Source organism: Macrotis lagotis, chromosome 7, assembly GCF_037893015.1.
Source record: "Macrotis lagotis isolate mMagLag1 chromosome 7, bilby.v1.9.chrom.fasta, whole genome shotgun sequence".
Classification (NCBI taxonomy): Eukaryota; Metazoa; Chordata; class Mammalia; order Peramelemorphia; family Peramelidae; genus Macrotis; species Macrotis lagotis.
In genome coordinates, this window is record NC_133664.1 from 72959743 (window position 1) to 72979464 (window position 19722).

The window sequence follows — 19722 nt, forward strand, 5'->3', positions numbered from 1 at the left end:
ATAAAAGTTTTCCCAAACCTAAATTTTCTTTACCTAAGTTGTCTAACTAGTAGAATCAAATTATAAAGGAAGTTGCATTTTCCACATAAAATTAAATATCCTTTTTATATTTAATGTATCATTCTGGGCTTATTTTCAAAAACTTTTATTTTGCACATGAAAGCCCGTATAATTTTATAAAATCCAAAATGTATGATTTTCTTTGAATTCTTAGCCGTCAGCCTAAAATGGAAGGAAAACAAAAGCAAAATTTATAGGAACTAAATCTTTAGTTTCCAAACCTGACCCCAATAGCAAGTTATTCAGGAGTTTATTGGTCCCTAATGCAGTGAAGTGGGACTTTTTTTTCTTTTAATGAATATAACTCTGACTCTAGATGTATATGACATTAAGTTGCCATATTATTCATATAGCACATTTTATTATGTAATATTTAGTAGGGAGAAAAGAGCTGTTTAATTCAGGCTGCCCATAGGTGTTTTAAAATATTCAAGGTCTTCTCAAATTGTTGCTCCCTAAAGTAGAGAGCTACATTTAAGAGACGTATGCCAAATCAAGTGATAAGTAATGCAATACTTCATTTCTAATTCATTCTGTAATTCTGGGTTGGAAAAAATTCAGAGCTTTCCTTTATTTCTGAAACAGCAAACCATAAACCCAACGTTTTTATATCTTGATATGTATACCTTTACTTTTTGACAAGAATTTGCAGGGGAATCTTTGGAAATAATGAGTCTGTCTTGGAGAGAGAGAAATATATGCTCTCTGGTGGGAGGTTTTTATCTATGCTGCAATTTAATGAAGATCCTAGTATAAATTCCTTCAATTTTAATTGATAGGGAGCAACCTTATTCCTGTACATTATGTAGGTGCCAGTTTATAATCTGTCAGTTTGCATATATGAAATGAAAAGCCCGTTGGCTAAAAAAGAGAAACTGAATTCAAGTATGAGTTACAGTAATTCCATCCCATAAGTGTTCTTGGTCATATAGTGTAATGAAGAGAGATTATCTGTCTGAAAATACATTCAGGGGAAGCAACATGAGAGGAAGAAAACTTTAGCTGAAAAAAAATTAAAATATGAATGCTATGAAGTGTTAGAAAACTAAACTAAAATTTATGATGTATGTGCTAATATTAGGCAAGGATGCATGCCACCAACTTTATAGTCAGACAGTTTCTCACATGATCATTATTTATTGGACATAACAGATCTAAATTTGATCTGTCTATTGGCTCCTCCATTGCATCAGGATCTGTCCTTTCAATAGGATAGATCAATAATTTGCAAATCTATGGAGGTCAGGTTTGAAATACTCTATAAAAATAAGAACTCATGCTCACAATATTAAAAAGAGAAATTATCAGAAATGGAATCATAACACAAGAAAGCTGAAAAGGCAACACTATATGTTTTTTTTTATTTTAAAACATCATCCTGCGACATTTAGGAGTTTAATTTATGGAACAATCAACTGAGTTTTATATTTAACATAAAATGCCTGGCTATTATAAATTGCCTTGGATGAACATTTATGGGGACAGAGTTTCTGTGCAAGTTCTGAAAAACTTGTCACTTTTACTGTTGAGCAGTGATTTGGAAAAAATGATATGCTAACTAATCTGACCATATAATTCAAGGGCACAAAAACAACCATCAAGAAACAGCCAGAACTTACTTTAAAGCCATTAAATTAATCAACACAGCTCAATTAAAGTCCTATTTGCACCTTTTTATTAGACCTGTTATTAATGTAGCTTTAAATGCAACCACTAACTCAAGTTGTCTGCAAAATTTAGATAATGAGCCATTGTTCACACAAGAAAGAACAAACCATGCTTGGTAGACCTTTGTCTCTAAGGAATTTTTAATTTTTTTTCATAATTCAGATATGGATTTGTCCCTCCTCTCCCCTAGCAGTTACTTACCATAGCTGGCAACACGTCATCTCTAAAGTTGCTAAAACTATCTTGGGGAAATGAAGTGGAATACTTAAGATGGTGAAAGGAAAAGACAGAAACTAAGAATAAGAATGATAGAAGCACAACAATCTGACAACACTGATAATATTTTCCATATTACAAGGAGGAGGATTTCTCTCATTAGCATAGCATTCATGCCCTGCCAATGTCATCCTGGTCCTTATTAGGATAGTACCTACCTGAACATGTCTCCTAAACCCTTCAGCATGCCTTTCTTGACCTTCATTTTGTCTTTGTCTTTATCCCTGTCTTTCTTTTTCTCTTTTCCAGTTTTGTCTTTTTTCCTATCAGTCTTATCTCCTTTCTCTTGGTTTCCATTCATTTGTCTCTCCAGAGAATGGGATGGCTGGTCACTTGAGGTGGAAACGGATTCTCTTCCTGATCTTGAACTTTCTTCTGTATCTTCTTCCACTGGAGAAAAAGAACAAAAGAGAGAAAAAACACAATGAGGAAGGAGCCAAAGCTTGCGTAAAGAAGGGATTGTACCAATAGAGAAAACATCTCTATGTTTAACACGTCAATCAAATCATTTCAGACAAAACTGCTGCTCCAGGCTATGGTCATGTCAGCAGATACATGCCACGCTGCTATTTTCCCCAGTGTAGAGCAATTGAGTGAAAAAGCAGGTATCGCATACTTACTGCATAGCAGACACTGTGATCATCACTGAGGATATATTGACAAACAAGCTAGATGATTCTTACCCTCAAGAAAGTTATATTTTAATAGGAGAAGACAACATATATTTAACAATATGAACCTATGAATTATATATACCTATACACATGTGTGCAAGCTAATGTGCAAATACAGTTTATCTGAAGCTAATGCTGCCAATAGTGATGAAGAATGCTGTTTCACTATGCTATTGGGTATCAATATGGAAAAAAAGGAAGAAAGTTAGAATTGGAGACCAGAGAGGTAAAAGTTCAAATCAGAATTCTGTTGCTTAGTAGTTGTATGACCCTAGCTTAAGTTACTTATTCATGCTGATTTGAATTACTTCATTAGCAAAGTGAGTATAAAATGAGCATTACCTACTTCACAGAAATTATTATGGAGCAAGAACTCTGTAGATCCTAAACTGCTATATAAATGAGAGTTATTGTCCTTCATTGTAGTATAGAAAGAGATATAGTACAGCAAGAGTATGATGTTCCTTTTACATATAGGGTGGCATGGGTCACTGAGAAACCAAAACCACAGCAGAAGATGCCTAGATACTTCCCTTGTGACTGTGTGTGTCAACGCCCCTCCCAAAAAAATGGAGCACATTCTGGTTTCTTTCAAAGCAGTCCCTCAACTTGTCACTTGTCAACTTGTCATCTGTAGTGATTTTTGGCTGACACCCATTCTCATCCTTCATTGTTGACTTCACTTTGCCAATCACTGGGAAGAGAAGCCTGGGCATAGGGTCCTGTGATGAACTATTTCCTCCCTGCTTGTGTGGATCATCCTAAACATGTGTCCATTTGTACTTCTGATACAACAGAGATGCTAGTCAGTAAGTTTCAGCTGGAGCAGGAGTCTGCAGAGCATAGGACTCTTTTGTCTTCCTATCACTAAATTATGTCAATCTTCCTACCTCTATAAGTCTCAGTTCTTAACAGTTGATCTAAAGCCATCATTGTAGTGACAAATAAACAGAGACCCAGAAATACAAATGATTGAAAAGATGACTTATCTATATCCATAACTGAATAACTCATGGAGCAAATGTACACAGGATTGTTATTAGGATAAAATAGGATAATGAAGAGAAAGCTATTTATAGAATATACAAGACAGTATAATTATTAATGGAATCTTGCTAATTTAACCATGACTTGGGTATGTTTTGGAATGATATTGAGAAAAATACCCTATTTGAGCAGTTCAGTAGTGGAAGGAGCTATGCTGATAGGTAATGTATTCTCTTTTATTGAAGATCTTCAAGAAGGCACTGGACAACCATTTTTCCAGGATATTATAAAAGAGGATTCTTTCCCATCTAGTCCATGAAACAAGATGGCTACTGAGAACCCACTGCTGAAAATCTTTAGTGATATCTCTTAAATAGGAGCTAGGAGCCCTGTCTTCTATTCCCAGTTCTCCCCCTAAGTAACTTAGTAATACTAGGCAAGTCAAAAGCTCTCAACCTGGGTTTTCTCGTCTCTGACATGAAGTTTCCTTTCAGCAGAGTTTTTGTAAGGGTTTATATTGCTGGTGAAGAGCAAATGAATTGTAGAAGACCAACAATCTTTTATAGGTCAAATGTACATACAAGTATAGAGCCCTACTCTGGGAGGGAAAAGACTTTGATTGGGTCTTATGACTGTGTGATCAAGAGTAAATCACTTAAAGTCTCAAAGGCTATTACCATAATCTGGAAATGCAGGTAATTCCTACTATTATAAATTTGAAAAACTTAAACAACTACTTAAGTATGACTTAGGATGATCATAGACATATATAGTAAGCAGATTGAATCTTTCAAATGAAAATCTGAAGAACTCTTCACATAAATGCTAGGGGAAATGAAAGTATGTTCTAATACTAACTACCATATCCTTTGTGCTGTCATTGAATGTGGATATATAGAGTAAACTGAACTGGAATGAACTTGTTACAAACCTGATCTGCTCATGGTCATTATCAATCATCATCACATTGTATAAGAAAGTGAATCGCCAAAGGTGATTTCATTTTTGTCTCAATTACATTGTCCTAAAAGAGTCATGGAATCAAAGTGTAGCTTCAAAAGTCAATGGTCTACTGGTAAATTTACAAGATTAAATACTGGGTAAAGATAAGGGTGCACCTTGACTCATGATTTCTATCTAATTAAACAAACATATTTGCTACTTCTATCAACCCCTAAAGAAATTTTAAACTTCTACATTTTCTGAGTATCTATATTTCCCCTTACCAAAAACTCCCAAGATATATTTTTGTATATTAGTCACTTACAATAAGTTAGGGATTTCTTTCCAGTAGGTAAAGAGGCAGTTCTCTAAAACAATGATACAGATGAGTTGTCAACTTGCACAGGGGAATGAGTTCCCCAAAACAATGAGATTACAGATAACTCCCTTTCCCAAAATCTGTGACAGTTACCAGAATCTTTAAGTGATTATGTCTTCCTATCGTCAATCAAAAGCAGCGATCAAATCTTCAGACTGAATTGAGTGCCAAATATTAAACAAAGTCACTGTTCAATCAAGGTCAATGGATGGTCCTTTAGCATTTAACAGAAATGCAAGATGATTAATTCTCAATCAATAGCTACAGAGTAATCCTCTAGCTTTCTGTACAATTGTTTTGGCAAAAGTATTAGGGATGGGTCGAGAGGAGGAGCCATATGTTTGATCTTGGCTCAATCACAGAATTAAGACATTGTTTTCACAAGTGAGTGCATATGAATGATGTACATTGGCAAATGCAAAAATATGTGCTTTTGTTTTTGTGCATATGTGTCTACATATGCATATAAATGTATGCATATGTACTTTTACAGTTTTGCTGGTACATGCAGTACATTTGTAAATTCTATAAAGAGTAAAAAAGAAAGGTTGAGCTTTCATATTTTGTCACGTCATGGAAAATTACTGTTTTCTTTTTATATCTCTGATAAAAATCAAATGTCACTGAGCCCATTTTATTCCTCTAAGGAAGCACTTTTTTCAATGATCTGTACTTATTTTAAGCATTTTTAAAAGACTGAACTTATTTTAAGCATTCTAATTTAGATACTGCATTCTCATAGAAAGTTTTCTGGGGGAGAAGTGATTTAACTAATCCATTTAAATGCCAACTAATTAAAAAAATACTATTTAACAATATGTGGCTTCACTTTTTCAAGTCTGTGCACACAAACAGAAGATGTTCATTTAAAATTTGGATTTGATGGGCTTCAAACATCTAGGCAGCATGAAGGGCTGGATAAGCAACTAGCCCTGGAGACAGAACTCTTGGGCTCAAGTTCTGCACCTAAGCCATACTGGTTGTGTGAGAACGAGGAAGTCGCGTGACCTCTTTGGGTCTAATGTAGCTCTTTAGATCTAAAGAACTCAAAGTACTGAAGAACCATAATGACTGCTGACCTTCAATGCCTTTTCCAGTTCCCCAGAGCAATAAAATCACAAGTCAGGATAAAAAAATAAAGTTTAAAAGAAGACAAGAATCTAAGAAGGTTTCCTCTTCACACTCTTGCCCTATTTAAGAATAAGTTCACTATCATGATTTTTAAAAACTAATTCTACATTCTAAAAATATACATGCCTCTAATCCCTTTTGTTGATAACACAATAATCAAATAAAGCAATTTTTATTACTTTAAAGAATCATCTAAAATTTGGTGGAGAGTTTATAAAGTACAAGAAAATATTTTCAGTAATTCAATATAATGCAGAAAAATATTCCCATAAACAGATTTTCCTAGCAACCCATTAGTAATAATGTAGGACAAATTGATCTGATCTATTGATGTGCTTAGATAGAATTATAATACATAGAATTAATTAGGTATAGCCATGCATTCAAGTTCTTTACTGTGATGAAGTGGTATATAAATTTTTAAAGCTCCCATTTGCCTTTTCCATTTTTTTTGCTTATTCTTTATATACATGTTTTATTTTCAGAGCTGCTCTGAAAATAAAAAAAAATGTTTCATTTCACACAAGCACAGAGTCTTGTTTTTGATTAATATATCAGTTTGTTCCTAACCTTTTCTGCTCACTGAACTACAAAGCATTTTTTTATGTGATTACATAGTCAGATAAGTAGATTTCAAGTTGTTTTTTTAAAAAGGTATGACACGAAGGAACTTGCACCTCCATCATGTAGTACAGTCATTCTGTAATTAAGATATACCTAATTACTATGTTTTCACCAGATGCAAATGTAGCTTGATTAAAATTCAAGTCCATGCCACAAATGAAACTTGTGAATGCTGCAGTGGGCCAGCCAAAGCAATAGCTCACCAAGAAGTTGAAGGAAGATTTTGGCTTTTGCATTTCAAATAATACAGAAAAAACTTCTTGGTGTATCAACATAAACTAAAGGTAATAAAGCCATCTTTTCCCTTTACCAACCATCCTACATGTCTATTTTTCTATTAAAAATATTGTTCTTCATCAGCCAAAGTTCTCTATTAATTCTTCTATAACCTGCTACCTAAAAGGACACTTATGCTGCTAAGGTCATATTCCTATGAGATATGCTAAGAAGTGTAGAGGGCAAAGTGCTGGATCTGGAATAAGGAAGACAGGTTTAAATCGGAGACTTACAAGTTGTATAAACCTGAATATATTACATAAACTTTTTCAGCTCCAATTCCATGCAAAATGCTATTCTTAAAAGAACAATATGAGAAATTTAAGATGCCTTGCAACCCTGAGAGCATTATATAAAAGTTGGTATTTGTTACTGTTATTTTACAAAAGCAACAAAAGAAATAGTCTCTGCCTTCAAATAGTTTATAGATTATATAGGGAGAAAGTATGTCTACAGATTAGAAAGTAAATGTGCCCTATACAATGTTACAAGGAAGGGTGCTCAGGAGAAGCAAAAAGGTGAACAGACCAACTTTTGATATTGGACATATGAAAAACATGGTGCCTGTCCAAGTATTTGTTATGTTTACCCTCATACCTTAGACAGTCACCAGTTTTCATTCACTGTGCACAAATTGTCTTCCTGAGAAAAAATAAGAATGAAAAATCTGGAGGAAATGTCTTTGTTACTACCTAAAGAAGATAAAGAATTAATAAGGCTTGGTGAAAGAAATAATTTTAAAAGGAAGGCAAAAAGAAATATGCAAAGGATGATCAGGGGGAAACTAAAAAAAAAAAAAAGGTGGGAGGGAATAAAATCATCCAAAAAATTATGCTGCAGAAGAAAAGAAATTCTGTATCACTGGAGCAAATAATCCAAGTAAAGTGAAGCAGGAATATAGGATGCTCCAAGGATTATCCTAAGATGTTAGCAAGTAACAGAAATTAATTACTAGTCCTACGATTCAGGTATTGCTAACTTCAACCAGCTGAATGCAACAGAGATGATGACATATCAAACTTACATGGATAATGGGGAGGTGGGCTAAGTTCTGAAAGCATGTGTTTGAGATGTAGAAAAGGTTGAGAAGAATTACCACATAACGTTCACCACTATTTCTTTTTACTAATACTCATGGGAAAAGACAAAGGAATTTAGACTGGAATATCTCTAGTGCAGGGAACACCCTGGGTAAAGAAGGTACAGGTCAGAGCCACCTCTATAATTGAATCTTAGACAGTAGTCTAATGAAAAGTTATTTGTCCAGAGTCACATATTCAGTCTGTGTTGAAGGAATGATTTGAGGTCAGGTCCTCCCAGCTTCAAGGCTGATTTTCTATCCACTAAGCTATCTGTTCATGGGAACAGAAACTAGCTCACTGAAACTCAAAACGTATGTCTAATGACTGAAAATCTAGGGAGAAAAGATGGATTTGACCATGCAAATAATTTGCATGCCTCATTTATGTTGAAAATTGTTATTGTGGAAGAATAAGGAAGATATGCAAAGTAAACAGCTAGCTACCTGGCTGGTACAAAATTAAAGGATCTGTTATTCTCAGTGGCATTATACCAACAATCGTGTCTGAAAAAGAAATGGAGAAGATCTCAGAAGGACCATGAAGTGTATTTTTGGCAGGACATTTAACAGCTAAGAGGCCTTCTAATACCTGAAGGAGTAAGGAGAAAAAAAATAATCAAATAGACTATGAGAACCTCAAATGCAGGGATAGTTTTTTGTCTTTCTTTGGTTCTCCAATACTTATCACAATGGTTGACATTTAGTAGGTGCTTAGTAAAGTTTATTGGATAACTAAAATAAAATGGTATGTATTCTATGAAGCTTTATAAATATGATACAAAATGAATAATAGTGAACAAAGTCAGTAATTCTCAAATCGTACGTAAAAAGATTTGCAGTTTCGTGTACAAACATCTTTTTTTTAATTCTACTACGCTATTGGAAATGGTTGTTTTATTTTATAAATTAAAAAGAAAATAAGTATATGAAAAGAAAAAATAGATAATATGATATAAAATAAGATTTGCATTGATATCCATCCACAGAGTATGGAACATAGTTACCTTGATATTTTTACTGCCATCATTGTAATGGAAGGTAAATGGCTTGGGTGATAAGTGTGCTGGAGTTGGAGTCAGAAAAGTCAGTGTTGTAATCTCATGAAAATTGTGTGACTTCTCAGTTTCAGTTTCCTCCTCTTTATTATTTTTATTTCTTTTTTTTGTTTCCCCTTTAAAAGGAGAATAGTAGATTTACTCCTCAACATTATTGTGAGGATCAACTGATATACAGCATAAAGTGTTTTGTAAAGTGTTCTCTAAGTACTTAAAATGATTAGAGCTTAAATCTTATGCTTAAAGAGCTCTATAAATTTGAGCTATGACAATGACGATGAAGATGAAGATAAAAATGATGATGGAGTAGTTTGGAAATAATGACTAGAATATAGATAATGCAAAAACATACACCTTGGATTTAAAAAAAAAAACTAGATCAAAAAAAGGGGTTAGAGCAATTGCCTATGTGAAAAATAGGATCCTATATGGAAAATATGACAAACGGTGGAGAGAATAGTAGAAAGCAAATTAGAAAAAGGTATTTTTCATATCATTATTTCACTAAAAAAGATGAACGGCTGGAAAGGAAGATGGGTCAGACATATAGCAACAGTGAGGGATTATCCAGTTAATTAACAATAGTATCTTTCCCCTGAGACTATCTCCAATTTATTCTGTACATTTCTTTCTTGCACAGTTGTTTGCATGTTGTATGGACCACTAAATTAGGAAGTCCCTGAAGGCAAGAACTATTTTTTTCTTTGCATCCCCAGTGTTTAGCCTAGCACACAGCAGGTACTTAATAAATGTTTGTTGAGTTGACTTGTATTGTTTATGGTCAGCATCCCATAATTCATAGATTACCCTATAATGTCATGGGATACAGAGGAAGACTCCCAAACTACAGGAAAGGAAGGGGAGGACTTAAGTTGTTACCAAAAGATGAAGTTTTCACATTGGTGAGATCCCAGATACATTCAAGGTATTGTTTAGAAAGGAAAATTGCTTCAAGAAAAAAGTGAACATTTGCATAAATATATCTCCAAACTTTATTCAAGTGTACTGTATAAAATGATCAGGTGGCATTACCTAATTATTATTATAAAGAGTAAAATTATGAGTATAGAATATAATGTTAATTCTAAAAAATTGAAGAAAAAAATTTATATTTATCATGTAAATACTCACTGATATGTATAATACTAAACTAGTGATAATTTGTAAATTATTATTTTTATCTTCCAATTCAGTTCATGATTCATTTCTTCAGTGACTGATATACTATTTTGCTTAATAAAATACTTAAAGCTTAGCTTGGCCTGGTTGAGTACATTATACAAAAGATGGGTCAGTAAGAAAAGATATGATGTTTATCCTTGATTCTTAAAAAAAACCCATCACATCAGAGAGGTAATACCATGACAAGAAAATGAATTGGATTTGAGCAAGGGAGTGCTATGTTAAGTCACCATCCTCACTTTCTCTTCTGGAGCCCTCTGAGTTCAGTAGTCAGATATGATCAGATTAAGTGACTTGCCCAAGATCACACAGCCACCAAAGTATCGTGCTTCTGAGGTCACAATTGAACTCAGGTCCTCCTGTACCAGGGCTGGTGCTCTATGTACTGTACCAGCTCTCATAAATAAAAGGTATATAACTGAAAAGAAATCCAGTCTGAAAAGGTGAGCTGGGTAGTGGCTTCCTTTAATAATAAATAATGACCTTGTCTCATTAAAGGGAACTTCCATTTAGTTACAGTATAATATAATGTTATTATCCCTAGATTTGGAGTTAGAAGCTCTAGGAGGAAGTCCTTTGACTGTTACATCAATCATGGGTTCCAGTTTCATAAGGGTATTAAATGCATACTTTTGGGGGGGCTCCTTTTATCTCTATTCATGAGATCCCAGTGAGCCACCAGATGTGATTTTTAAAATCAGATTTAAAAATCAACTGTCTTAACTAATTTTCTAAGCATGTAATCAACACATAGGAAACAGCATACATATACATAAATGAAAAATTAAAACTGAAAAAGGGCAAAGTAGAAAAGCACCAATTTGGAAGCTATAAGGTTAGCAACATGACAAGATTCCAGTAAAACTTAGTTGAACTTCATGTTACGCAACAATACAATTATTCTCGCCAAAGCTCTCACATTATTAGGATAAACAGTTTTAACCTTTAGACATCCTTTTTTTTTAGACCCATGCTTACTACCCTTGTTATTGGTCAAAATAATATTATATGCTTTCTATTTAATAGAGAGCTTGAATGGGAATATGTAAACTCCCCAGAATTACCTCTGAAAATAAAGTCCTATTGTTGTGTGTATTTTAGCATTCAAGACTCATTAATTTAGGGGATATAAGAGTATCCTGCTGAGAAACAGGCAGCATACTTGATTTGCATAGAGCAGTGAGCAGATTGTAGCTGCCTTGACCTGTCAAACATAGGTAGTGACTTGAAGAAGCTGGGTCCCAGACCACATGACTTCATCTTACTCCAGTCAGACATATTCAATATGGACAAGCAGATGGATTAGATGAGAGACACAAATCCTGGGCTCTCCATGGGAAGAACATAAGTGCTACAGAAGGGGGCAGAGAGTGGCTACACCAGGGATCTGGCTCACAAGATTTCCTGGCCTCTTGGTTATCAACATTTCTTTGTTTTATTGAAGCCAAGCCTATGCAGCATCTTAGAAAATAAGTGCCACTGGTATATCCAGTTTACTATTTAAAAGCCAAATAACACACACACACACACACACAAGAGGGGATGGGATGGGGGACTAGACATGTGATTTCCTTGATATATTATTTCCAATGAAAAAACTCACTCTACAAATGAAGATAAGACACCTACTGTATAATGTAGAGTTTTAAGTGATTTGTAAGGAATGTAGCTGAGACTAGAACCCAGATCTTCCTAAAAACAGACACTACACCATACTTCCTCTAGAAATGTCTTATAGGAAGGAAATTGTCAATCAGAATGGAAAGGATATTGAAAATGAAAAGTTTAAATGACACAGATGTTTTAAACATGATCCATCATCATGCATCTGGAACAAAGATTAATTTTTCTCAATTTTGTTGTATCACTACAATTTATCACTCTGAAATCATCATCTGGGGTTCTGCCTCAACACTAGTAAATCCAAGTTCCTTTAAATGATGCTCAGAAAAGTTTGACAAATAATGAAACCATGTTTGAAAATGATATTTTTTGAGTATGATTTCATGTTTTAATATTTATAGTTTGTTCAAAGTCAGCAGTGTTTTCCAAAGGAAGACACAAAGGCTCTTCAACCCCAACCACAACTATAGAGGATGGTTAAACATCATTCTGGAGAGTCATTCATTCATTCATTCATTTATTGATTCAACAAAGGCTTGTTAAATACTTACTCTAGGTAAAGTGAGTGGGGATTATTTCCTTCTCTGATCCCAAAATCATCATATGTCTGAGCTCACATTTGAACTCCTGACTCCAGAGCTGGTGCTCTATGTACTGCACCACCTCACAGAAATAAAAGGCATATAACTGAATAGAAACCTAAGTTTAATTTGAATAGGTGAGATGGGTAGTGGCTCCCTTTAATAATAAATAATGACCTTGTCTTATCAAAAGGAACTTCCATTTAGTTACAGCATAATATAATATTATTAGCCCTAGATTTGGACTTAGAAGATCTGGGTGGAAGTCCTTTGGCTGTTACATCAATCATGGGTTCCAGTTTCCTCTGCTGTAAAATGAGGATATTAAATGTGTCCTTTTGGGGGGGGGGGGTCCTTTTATCTCTAGTAGTGATCTTGAGCTCACTACTGCCTGAAGCATAATTGGTGCCTAATAAATAGGTACTGATTGTTTGATCATGAAATATATCAACAGCTAGAAGAGATGGCCCCTTCCTTTGAGAGCTTACAATCTAATAGAGAAATTGCTTCTCTCTCCACACTCCGACATAGGCACCTTTCCTACATCTTTCATCAATTCCTAAATCTCATTATACTTTATCAAATTCTTTCACATCTGTTTATTATAATTATGTGTTCATGGAATACTATTTCTTTTGTTATAAACACTGCAGCCCAGATAAAAGGGCTAATTTGCTACTGCTTGAATTCATGCCTTTATCCTACATGTGTCTCATTCTGTCTCTTCATCTCTTCCTCTTCAAATATCTATTTTCCATCAAGGCTCAAGTGGTACCTTCCTGTGGTAGGTGTTTTAGATTGTACTCTTTTGTTCCTGGTGTTTTCTTGCATTTCCTTCCCTGGTCCCCAGTATCACATATAATCTTTGAGGACTGGTTTTCATTTTGATTTTGTATCCTCAGCACAGTGCATTGAACAACAAAAAAGGAGCTTTTTGAATAAATAACCATGGAACTGATTTTTCCCTAGCAAGGAAATCTGCTTTAATATAGATATAAAAACCAGTCTTTAAAAAAATGTATTCCATACATTATTATAAGCCTAGGCACAAAGATTCAACATGTGTTGCTTCTCTATGGAGTAAGTGGGCTTGCAAATAATAACCATATTCTTAGGGACTTGAGTAAATCAAAATTGCCTAATTAAACAGGATTTACACAATGGTAGTCACTAGTCTTGGTGATAATTTGCTGTATTCCAAGGGAGAAGCCAGGGCAGCTAGTTGGCACAGTGGAGGGAAGCTAAGTGGCAAAGTAGAAAAAGCACTGGCTCTGGAGTCAGGAGAACCTGAGTTCAAATCCAGTCCTAGACACTTAATAATTACTTAGCTGTGTGACCTTGGACAAGTCACTTAGGCCAATTGCCTGGCAAAAGTAAAATATATATAAATCAAGGGAGAAGCTATGGATACATTGCAAACTGATGGATTAACCCTGCCTTTGGGGGGCTCAAACAATGGAACCTGGTCTTGTATAAAAACTGGGGTACAAAAAACTGGGGTACATGAAGGCAAATCATAGGATTACATATGATTGCTCAATTATAAGGAGATAGAGGCTTATTCTAAAAGGGAATGATAATATCAAGATAGGGAAAAATATGGTGACCTTTCTTCTCAGTCATTTCCATTCTAGTTTACACTGTGTCTGTAGACTAGATATAGAATAAATATTTCTCAACTCAAAGTTCAATGAGTGATTTAGTGGTAAAGAAAGAACTACAATAGACTATAAGTCCCTCTCTAGACCCCAATGTCACTCTAAGTAACTGATTTAAGTCCTTACTTAGATTGCACCTTTTTTTGTGAGAGAGACAAGTTTGGCAGACTGGTGAAGTTATGGAACCTTTTTAAGAAAAATGCTTTTATAAAATACATTGGGTTGTGGTGAATGGAGGCAGGGAAAAACATTTATTTTAAACATTCAGGAGAAAAAAAGGTCTCCCATGTGTTTATGTGTTTTCTTTAAAAATTCATAAGATTGAAGGGGGAAAATACCATTTATAGGAAATAAATGATAGTTGAGAAGCAGGAGACTAGAACAAGGGAAGGATCCATAACCTTACATATTGTATATTAGAAAAAAATCATTAAAGGGCCAAAATACCCAATTGCTAACTAAATATCATACAATTGCATATTGATAAAAGAAAAGTTTCTGTGAGGAACAGGATTCCTGCCCCCTTAAAGGGTCTCCACAATTCAAGGTCATGGCAGAAGTTGGCACTGTTCTATCAATAAAACTAAAGAAAGCTGAACTATGCAGAAAACTTGCACAATTGAGGATCTTAGCAACCAGAGATTTAAAAAATGGTATTTGTGGATATGTCTATATTATAAATAAGCCATAATATAGGAAATCACATTGCCTCCAAAGGAAGTAGAATATAAGGGATAGTACTAGACAGAAGGAAATGATATAAAAAGATCCAGAGGATGACATGTGAAAGAAATTAATCATTTCCTCTCAAACTAAATTAAAACACTACAAGCCAAAGATGGACAAGTATTCATTTGTATACTGGTAAAGTACGTAGGTTAGATAACTATATAGTAAAACAATTTGTAAAACAATTTTTTTCATTAATAATTCATCCCACTCCCATTCCATCCTCATCATTTTGTGGTCATATATGGCAAAAGTTCTCTGAACAAATATAAAAGTAAATATAAATTTAAGATTTAATGACAATTCAGATAAATTATCTCTGGTTGGTTTTTTTCAAGGTTGTTAGTTCAAATAAATCTTTCAATACTGAATAATTTATCTTTCAAATATTTTTCTCATGTTAATGACATTTTTATACATTAGACTTTAACTGAAGTTAAAGAAATAATAGGGCAAACTGATGGCTAGTAACACAGATATAAAGTTAGTTCTAATTTTACTGTTTATTGTCTCTCTGAAAATACATCCTGCTTTACAATATGCCATGAATATTGCAGCTTAAAAAAAACCCATGGCTTTCTGCTAAACTGTAAATATTTTATACTACATTTAACTATACATAACCTACCATAGATGTAGATTTTTAAGATATTAGTTACACTGTAAAAATTAACAAGATCTCTTTCAACTAAATTATCTCTGGTTGTTTTTCCAGCTTCTTTACCACAGAGGAGTCTAATTTAATTAAATTCAATTAATATTCAACTTATTTTTTAGGGAATTTTGGAAAACTTAGGGCCAGTGATTTCATTAGTATAGAGGGGAAACTCCCTTGACAAAATACCTATAAATTAAAACCTTATAAAGTTACCTGTATCAAGAAGATATCAAGAAGACCCTAGCCTCAAGTCTTCCCAGTTCCAAGTCTATCTGCTATGCCACATTGCAATTGAGACATTTTTAAAAAGAAATAACTTGACAATGTTGATATTACTGAAGATTAGTACAATGGAGCTTTCTAAGTACAATACATTTGTGGAAACTAGGAGTCTATCAGACTATCAGTAAATTTTGTCACAAGAGGAGTGGCAAAGAATCATAGGTATTCTTTTTATTCTGTTATCAACTTACAAGTCTCCATGCCTTCATCATCTTCATCAGCAGTAGGTTTATCATAGGATTTATCAATTGCTGCTCTGAAGCTCTCATTGCATCCACGTCCTCGGATTATCCGTGGGCGAGGACGATGAAAAGGAATGTCACCATTCAAAGTCACCTCAGCAACTGCTGTCTGAAGACTCTCTAATGAGCTGGATTTTTTCAAGCCTAACGAAGGTCCTACATCTCGGCTGGGGGAACCTTGGTAGTTAAAAAAAAAAAAAGTTAATTAGAATTAGTGCCAAGAATTACATGCTTGATTATTCCTCTGGATTCAACAGGGATATATACCTTACAGCATGTCACTGCTCATTGTTGGCAAAGGCAATGAAAGACTTTTTTCCATTTATGACTGTTTTACTATAACTTATTTACCTAACTAGTTTTGTTGCCAAAAGTTTTATTATCTGAAATTTTTTTTCATTTGTTAAAGCTATGTTTTCAAATAATAAAAAAATTGATTTTATATATATATATATATATATATATATATATATATATATATATATATTAGATTCCCTTTAAGGCAGGTAATGACAAAGAGAAACATAGAAATGAAAACAACTTTATCTAACTTTCAAAACAAATTATCTACTACATAAAATAATGTTTATTGTTTTAAAAAAAAAGACATTTACTGACTTATTTTAAAATAACCCAAATTGCTATGAGGAAAATAGGTGAGTAGTTATGTCTTGCAATTTTTTAGACACCTGGTACTGGTAGAATTTAATTAATATCAATGGTTATAATAACTAAGAAATACAGTTGAAAAGCAGATCCTAATTAAAGATAGCAAAAAAATCAAAAGAACTAGACCAATCCTTAACTTTTATATTTAATTTCAACCTTTAGGTCAGCTACAAATGATTTTCAGGAAATTAAATATTTATATTACTATGCTTCACCAAGTCTCATTATAAGAAAAAAAAATAGAACCGAAGAGAAGCATATAGTTCACAAAGGATTGCAACTCCCTTTTAAAAGTAGAGCAGGTTGACCAGGGAATCTATTTTGACACAATACATTTTACCAAGAATTACCCTGGAAAGAAGTTCTCTCTCTCTTTTCATTTTTTTTTAAAAAAAGAAAAATATCCTATAAAAATTGGTATGGGTTGTAGAGAGAAAAATCTTGTAAGGAATCACTATTTCATTGGTGACTAGGTCAGAGACTTAAAGATATATACAGATTTGAAGCTCATCAAAATCTAAAAGCTATCTCTTTAAAAGCTGGAGAAAAAAAGTAGGGATGTTTCAATAGAATGGAAGCTAAAATATTTTGGAATTAAAATTCTGGTTCTTGAAGGGAGGGTAAGGGAAGAAGAGAAGGTCCAACATAAGACCAGTACGTCTTCAGAAGGACATTAAAGCTTATCAGAACTAGGTGAAAGAGGCTCATCCATCCTCATTTGAGCTGCTATTTCAATCTTAGGCCAATTTACACTGTGGATCACAGTGATACACACTCTGTACTATTCCCTGGATGAGCCAGTTTAAATAATCAATCTCTTTCTTCAAATGTTATAAACTCAGTGTATGTAGAAGAAATGAAGTGTTCTAACCCTGCATGGGTTCAGCAGTCCATATGTTGATCAATAATTAAGGAGTAACTTTGTCATGTCTAACAAGAAAACAGATAATTATGACAAGGGACTTCAAGATCTGAAAGTAAAAGGGCCAGGAAAACATGGAAATCACATTAGACAGTGAAAGTTAAATTTCTCATTTTGAAACTATGCTTTGTAAAATGTTGAATCATTTATTTTGTTTTGCCTAATTGATGAGAGGAGTGCAGTTCAAGTTAGAATACATACATACATACTTATCTATGCATATTATATATATATATATATGTGTGTGTGTGTGTGTGTGTGTGCGCATATATATACACATAAATAAAATGTCCATTTGTAACAATCAAATATATGCATCTGATGAAATGTGATATCATTTGAATTTTGATGTGGGGAAAAAAAAGATATTTTACCAATCTCATTTTATAGGGTTATTAGAATGTGCATATGCATATACATATAAATATGTTCAAATTTCTGAATTATATATGCATGAATTCATTTTAAGGTCAGATTTTATATATATATATATATATATATATATATATATCCCCCAAAAGTCAGAGTGCAGATTTAAATTTTAATAGCTCAAAAGTTTATTATCTTTAATAAGTTAATATTATACTAAGAACTTTGATACATGCTATATATTATTTTAGTGAATCTTCAATCTTATAATTTCCTCCTATATCTGCTAATAAGAGAGAATTAATAAATATTTATAAGTTAAAAGAGAGGAAGGAAAGAAAGTTAAATATCATGCCAAAATATCACCAAAAGGGAACAACAGTTATGTATCAACAAAAGGGAATGGTTATCATTACTTAACATGGTTATCAACGAAAGGGAATCATTATCATTACTCAATATGTGCCTTTCTATTTTTATCATTGTAAGACAATTGAAAATTTGCAAAGAATGATTAAAAGGAGGCATAATATGCCTAGTTGAGATTTTTAAAAAAGGGAGAAGTCTAAAAAAAATGCTAGAATGAATCACTGTGAGAAAATTATTCAAAACTGTCTGCTCTCCCTAAGGAAAAGTCTGAATATGACAACAGTACTAAGACAAATAGTGGGTTTCAGAAATGGTAGGAGTGTTTTATAGTTGCAACTTGGGTGGCCATCAACATGAAGGTGAGAGAGGTTGTAGACAAGAAAGTGTCACTATGTTAGTACTTCATTAATACCTGACCTGAGAGAACAAATATAGGAACAACGGCTTGTATAACTTAACTGAAAATATGGACAAACATTTCAAAGAATTAGAGCTATCCCGAAGTATTGGCTGCTCGAGCTAGTAGTAAAACTTTTCCTTCCCTAGAGGTCTGAGAGTTAGGGCAAGAAAAACACCTTTTGGACATGGAAGAGGAGTTCAATTAGATGGCTTTTGAACTGCTTTCTCTGAGACTATACGATTTCTTTTTGTTTGTATGTTTTCCAATGACCAGATCATAATTATAGTTGTTTTCAAATGAAGGTTATTCCTTATTTGAAACAGGAAACAAATTTTTTTATAAAAATAAGAATGTGAATTAAATAACTTCATTTGTTACAGGAAAAAAATTATTATCAGTGTATATGCCTAAGCTAGAAGCACACTAAATCCTAAATACAACTGAACATGTTCTTTACAACATAAAATTCTGACTAAACTGATTTAATATCCTAGATGTATAATAAATATCAATTAATTCCAGAGCATTCTATTGTTTCATTTTTACAAGATAATGCAACTCTTTAAGAAAACTATATAATTTTAAGAATGAAATTATCAAGAGCTGAAATATATCCCCCCATATCACTTCTCTTTCAAGAAGTATCAATAAACCAAATTACCCATCAAAAAAAGAAAGCGAATCACCCCCAAAACCAATATTGATGCAAAAAACAGTTACACACAGGGGCTTTCCTTAATGCTGATGTTATTTTTCTTCAAATAAACAAACAACCTCAAAATTTTATAGAAGCCTTGAATGAGTCTTAGCCTTAATGAAGGTCACAGAAAAACATGGTATCCAACTATAATTACCAATTGTCACTAAGACAAATGAACCACACTA

At 33.4% G+C, this 19722-nt stretch overlaps 1 protein-coding gene across 23 annotated transcripts in view; it reads right to left on the bottom strand.

Moving 5' to 3' along the window:
• Positions 1–19722, bottom strand: part of PARD3 (par-3 family cell polarity regulator) — a 710070-nt gene that overhangs the window by 237322 nt on the left and 453026 nt on the right. For all 23 annotated transcript variants that reach the window (XM_074193157.1, XM_074193160.1, XM_074193150.1 and 20 more), the window contains 2 exons: positions 16058–16285; positions 2163–2394 (listed from right to left, as the gene is read on the bottom strand). In XM_074193157.1, the coding sequence (XP_074049258.1) occupies positions 2163–2394; positions 16058–16285 (460 nt within the window). The remainder of the gene's footprint in view (positions 1–2162; positions 2395–16057; positions 16286–19722) is intronic.